The sequence below is a fragment of the Carlito syrichta genome, unplaced genomic scaffold (genome assembly GCF_000164805.1).
Source record: "Carlito syrichta isolate Samal-C Ts95f unplaced genomic scaffold, Tarsius_syrichta-2.0.1 Scaffold302333, whole genome shotgun sequence".
In the NCBI taxonomy this organism is placed as follows: domain Eukaryota; kingdom Metazoa; phylum Chordata; class Mammalia; order Primates; family Tarsiidae; genus Carlito; species Carlito syrichta.
In genome coordinates this window covers 562,018-567,570 of record NW_007246429.1, presented here as the reverse complement: position 1 = coordinate 567,570, position 5,553 = coordinate 562,018, and the positions used below count along the sequence as shown (strand labels likewise).

At 49.4% G+C, this 5,553-nt stretch overlaps 1 protein-coding gene across 1 annotated transcript; it reads right to left on the bottom strand.

Moving 5' to 3' along the window:
• Positions 1–1,786: 1,786 nt before the first annotated feature.
• On the bottom strand, positions 1,787–4,830 carry RTP1 (receptor transporter protein 1). Its single transcript, XM_008056371.1, has 2 exons — positions 4,511–4,830; positions 1,787–2,360 (listed from the first exon to the last, which is right to left on the bottom strand). The coding sequence occupies exons 1-2, from the start codon at positions 4,780–4,782 to the stop codon at positions 1,841–1,843; spliced, it is 792 nt and encodes a 263-aa protein (XP_008054562.1). The 5' UTR covers positions 4,783–4,830; the 3' UTR covers positions 1,787–1,840.
• Positions 4,831–5,553: the final 723 nt, after the last annotated feature.

The following is a 5,553-nucleotide window of genomic DNA, read 5'->3' as shown; positions in this document are numbered from 1 at the left end:
CAAGTTGCTGTGAAGTCTATAACTTTTTCTTTATGGCTTCATGGAGAACAGTGTGGTGATTCCTAAACAATCTGCAACTCAACCTTCCATGCAACCCTGAACTTCACATCTTTAATGCCCCCCTCTTTTTCTGAACACCCCATCCCTTTGGTTGCAGATGGGCAACTGATCTCTGTCAAGAGGGTTCACGCTTGGCCAGTGAGGGAAAGACACTCAACTACAACTTCAGCGAAGAACCCAGGAGGTCAGGCCCCTGCTCTTGTGTTCTGGCCATGAGTACTCCTGAGAATCTGTTGGACTTGGTTCTTACACTCTGGTCCCAGAACTCTGAAGGCCTTCCATTTTAATGGAGAATCATTATATTTGTTTTTTGTTTTTGTTTTAGATTCAGAGGGTACACAAGCATGTTTGCTACATGGACATATTGTGTAGTGTTGACGATTGGGTCTCAGGCCACCCATTCCCTAGATAGTGAACGCTGTGTCCATAGGTAGTTTCTGAGCCCTAACTTCCTTCCCCTTCTCCCCTTACTGGTGCCCCCAGTATCTATTATTTCCATCTTTGAGACGGTTTAGCTCCCACATATGAGTAAGAGCATGAGGTGTTTGATTTTCTGTTTCTGAGTCAGTTTACTTAGGATGATGATCTCCAGCTCCATCCATGTTACTGCAAAGGACACAATTTCATTCTTTTGTATGGCTGCGTTATATTTGTTTCCCAGGTATTTTGTGCTTTGCTTCTAAAACTCTGTCTTCTAAACCTCACCTAAATTCTCTGCCAGTTCATATTCAGTGGATGGGAAGCCCAGCACTACGGGGCCCCATCCCAACCATCATCTTTCAGCCAGTCAGACCCCAGAATCCACCTTGAGACAAGCCGCAAGCTGGGAAACAAGCAAGGGACCTTGTGCACCCAGTGACAAAGGAAAAGCCTGGTGCCCTCACCTCTCTCCCTTCACATGAAACCTCTGCTGTGTGTGTGAAGGCAGAGCTGTGGATGAGGCTCACACAGTAGGCAAAGAGGTTAATTTAAGGCTACAGCTACAGGATGTGGGAGATAATGAAGGGTAGAGGAGAGAAATTAATAAGAGAGCAAGGTCAAGCTCACTGCTGTGGAAAGGCTTTCTGAGATCACCTAATCCTCTATATTTCAAACTTTTTTTTTAAAGCAGTTAAACTTTTTTTTATATAAAAACCTTAAATGGAACTTCATCTAAGGTAGAACTGTTCTGATTGAAGCAAGAGGAGGAAGCAGGATTTGGGGTGGGAGTTGGACCATGAGCTGGACACTCACTCACTTAGTCTACCTTCCAATTCCAAAAACCCTCAAGGCACCTACGTATAACTTTGAGATTCAGGCTTTCATTTGAAAAACCAGTGACCTAGCCCAAATTTTCTTTTCTTTTTTTCTTGGAATAGGAGTCTCACTCTGTTGCCCAGGCTGGAGTGTAGTGGCACACTCACAGTCGCCACAGCCTCGACCTGCTGGGCTCAGGTGATCCTTCCACCTCAGTCTTTCAAGTAGCTGGAACTACGAGTGTGTGCCACCATACCCGGCTAATTTTGTTTTATTTGTTGTAGAGAAGAGGTCTCGCAAGTTGCCCGGGCTGGTCTCGAACCTGTGGGCTCAGGCAATCCTCTCGCTTCCGTCTCCTAAAGTGCTGGGATTACAGGCGTGAGCCACTGCGCCCGGCTAAACTTTTTACAGATGGAAAAACTGGTAAATCTGTCCAGGGTCGTCACTGAATCAGTGGAACTTGAGCTCACTCCCAACCCAGTTCTCCACCCCTCCCACCAACTGACTGGCACCACCCACGGTCCTCGGGCCCACCAAGGGAACCTTAGACAGAGCTGCGGAAGGAGAACTGCAGGTAGATGATCAGCAGCAGGACCGTGGCCCAAAACAGACACCAAGGGACAGAGCAGAAGTTGCAGCCTGAGCCGGTCTCGGCCTGCGGCTTGGTGGGGCTGGGCGCCCGGGTGAAGGTGTAAGTGGTCGCCTCCTCCTCCAGCAGCTTCTCGCTGGGCTTCCAGTGCACGATGCCCTCCTGGCAGGCCTCGCAGAACTCACCGCGGTGCCGCCGAGTGTCCTGGCGGCTGGCCACGTGGATGCGGTACTGGCCTCCGCGCTCGCCGTAGCACTGCTCGCGCAAGCTGGTGATGAGGTTGTCCACCAGGCTCTCGATGTTCTCCTCCAGCATGCTCGACTCGTCCAGCCGCGCCGTGCCGCACTCGTAGCACAGCTGCTTGAAGACGCGCATGCGCACCGATCCCGCCCGCTGGGCGCGGTCCAGGTACATGTGGAAGAGGATGACCACGTGGGGCGACTGCCAGGTGTGCCAGCACCAGGAGCAGTGGAACCTGTGGGGATGGGAAGAGGAAGGAGGAGAGGACGGTGTGGAGGTGGTGGAAACTACCCCAGGAAGAAGGTGAGGGGATTTAAGGCTTGGGCAGAGCCTGGAGGTGGAGGCGGTGTGTTGCTGGCTCCCTCGGTTCATTAGCTTTCCCCAGGAGGCTGCCCAGGCTGTCCCCTAGTGAGTGCCCCTGGGACTAGAGAGGGCTCCCGGGCCCCACCTGGCATCCAGCAGTACTCCGCCTCCTCAGTGCTTTCCAAGGCCTCAGTTCCCTCCAGCCTAGTGCCTTCAGGCCTCCCCCCTGGCCATTTCTCACTGAGCGCCATTCCTATTCCTCATCTGTAAAATGCACATGGTGCACTAAATGAGTTATTCCTTGGCTCAGTCCTCCTGTGAGTTGACAGCGGGGATGGCCCACACCAGACAAGAAATACATAACCCATTGCACATTCTTATCTGTCATCCCCGACTGTGAACAGACTCCAGCCCAACTGGGAGAAAATGACACCATTACCACCTATCAGCCTCTAGGCTAGTTCCAGAGTTAATGCATCCCAAGGCCTGGAAGAGGAGATCGTCTATGCCTAAAATGTCTCCAAGGTCCATAGTCTCCCAGGCCTGACTGGGACCAGCTGAGAATCACAGCCACTGAGTATGGGGGAGCAGCAAGCCCTAACCACACAGTCCCACAAGCCTTCTAGGTCTTTGAGAAGTCCCTGAGTCTCTCCAGCAAGTGTCCAGCCCATGGCACCTTGCCTGTTAGCTGATTAAGGAACTTCACATTTTCATTCTCTCCTTGTTTATTCACATCTTTTGGGGACTTGTTCTTCCTCTCAGACCAGACTACAAAACTTGGATTAAAAAATGTCAGAATTAGAGGGACCTAGAAATCACCTAATTAATCCTCTGCTTTACTCTGAGACAGAGAGTGAGAGAGGCATCCATGTACATACAGTTAGTTGGAGGCAGAACCAGGGCCCAACACAAAGCGGTTGCCCAGTAATGTTTCTTGAATTGAATCAAATTGAATGGACTGTACCAGGGCAGGCAGGAAGGCCTTGCTTCTAATCCCCAAACTGCACCACTCAGTCTCCCCATTTTGTATCCCAAAGATTAGTCTTTATACTATAGACCAATGGACAATCGCGCTACGAAATCATCTCAAATATTATTGTACATACAGATCACCTAGGGATCTTCTTAAAATCAAATTCTGATTCAAGTCCAAAATGGGGCCCAAGAGTCTGCCTTTCTAACAAGTTCCAGGTGATGCTGATGCTGTTCTGTGAACCACAGGCTAATCTCTGATTTTATAAATGGAAAAAGTGGGGTCCAAGAAGAAAACTGAATTGTTCAAGGGCCATGGAGCTAATAATAGAGGCAGTTTCTAGCACATGGCATGTGTTCAATATTTTAAATTAAATAGATTTAAACTGAGCTATCCCACGACCAGAGCACAAACCTCTTGACCTCCAATAGACTTCAAACTCTCCTTCTCTGGTTTTCAACTACCTTTTCTTTCTTTTCTTTTTTTTGTTTTTGAGTCAAGATCTCACTCTGTCACCCAGGCTGGAATGCAGCAGCAAGTTGATGGCACACCGCAGTCTCAGCCTCCTAGGCTCAAGCAAGCCTTTCACCTCACCCTCCTAAGTAGCTGGAACTATAAGTGCATACCACCACGCCTGGCTAATTTTTTAAATTTTTCGTAAAAATGAGGTTTTGTTATGTTTCCTAGGCTGGTCTCAAACTCCTGGGCCAAAGCAGTCTTCTTGCCTCAGCCTCCCAAAGTGCTGAGATTACAGGCAATGAGCCACCTCTCCTGGCCTTGTTTTTCCACTACTTTTTAAGAGATTATTAAAATCTGAAAATATGTAAAATGTCAGAGTTTAGAACTCATAATTATTATTCTTCCTCTTTATTTTCCAGATGGGGAAACTGTGACTCAGAAGAGTTACACAGGTGATCAGTGGAAGAGCTGGAATCAAGTGTCCCAACTTCCAGATTGGAATTCTTTCTCTGTCTCCAACTCTACACTAGCCTAGCATTGAGTCTGAAGTGAACACCTGGGTTCTGTGTGTCCCACCTCTCCTTGGAAGGTATCTCAGGGCTAGGGACTCAGGGGCTGGATACAGGGCCCCTGCTTCCTGGACTACTCACCTGCCTGAAGCATGCAACTCCAGATACTGCTTCCAGCCAGGGGCCAGTACATTGTGCTTGAGGTTGGGGTCCATGATGAGGTCCCAGCTGTCAGCCGGCTTTGCCTCCTCCATCTTCTCATAGAAGATTTTCTTCCACTCATCAGTGGTCACGCTTTTACACATGGTCGCCTCAGTGGTGAGAGAAGGCAAGCTCCACCTTAGTGAGAACACGGAGAGCGAGGGCAGATGCAGGGCAGGGCAGCGCAGTCTCCACGGTCTAAAAATCCTCATCGACAGGACCAGGAGGAAGCAGGACCCAGCTCCCTCCTTTGTCCGCAGTGGAACCTGTTTCCACGGCAACCCGGCAGGGTGCCAGAAGACAGAGCCTGGGGAGGAGGGAGTCTCTGAAGGGGGTTTCAGGGCCTTGAACTGAGACTGCGGAGGCAGGGTTTGTGGGTCTAAATGATTCGAGATAGGGTTGGGGAACCTGAGTGGAGGCTGAACTTCAGACCATCTCACCCTGGCCCGCAAAGGGTATGGGGAAGCAAGGACTTGGAAGCTGGCTCAGTTTCACCTAGCTGCCCCCTTGAGGCATCATCAGCATCTGGCTGCTATGGTAACCATGATGCTCTATGGAGCCAAGGAGAAAAAAGGGATGGGGAGATGGGGATGTAGTAGACGGACTACATAAATAGTAAATAATCAGCTCTCCCTAGGCATCCCTACCCATCTTGTGACCAGCACTTTTGCCATTTTTAAAACGCAATTGGAGGTCCCTTAAACTATGATTACTATTGCCACAGTATAGAGCCTGGGACTCACCTAATCTATGCATGGCAGAGCCTGTATCCAAATCCAGGCTGTTGACCCCAGACCAGTACATTAATTCTCTCATTGCAAACATACCCAGCCATGTAGGTAGGCTTTGCAGGAATGTGCCAGGTTCTATGCCAGTGCAGGTAATTGAATGTGTCCCAATAACCATAATGCAGTGGGATCCATGATGTAATGGTCATATACAAGAAAGCAGACAGCTATGCACAAAGGTAAGAGTCATTGCAT

Bases quoted from the DNA above. Each gene is read 5' to 3' on its own strand.
- RTP1 (XM_008056371.1), bottom strand. From the start codon at position 4,782: ATGAGGATTTTTAGACCGTGGAGACTGCGCTGCCCTGCCCTGCATCTG. The intron at 2,361-4,510 runs GTGAGTAGTCCA...CCATCCCCACAG, and splicing joins GAGTTGCATGCTTCAGGCAG to GTTCCACTGCTCCTGGTGCT.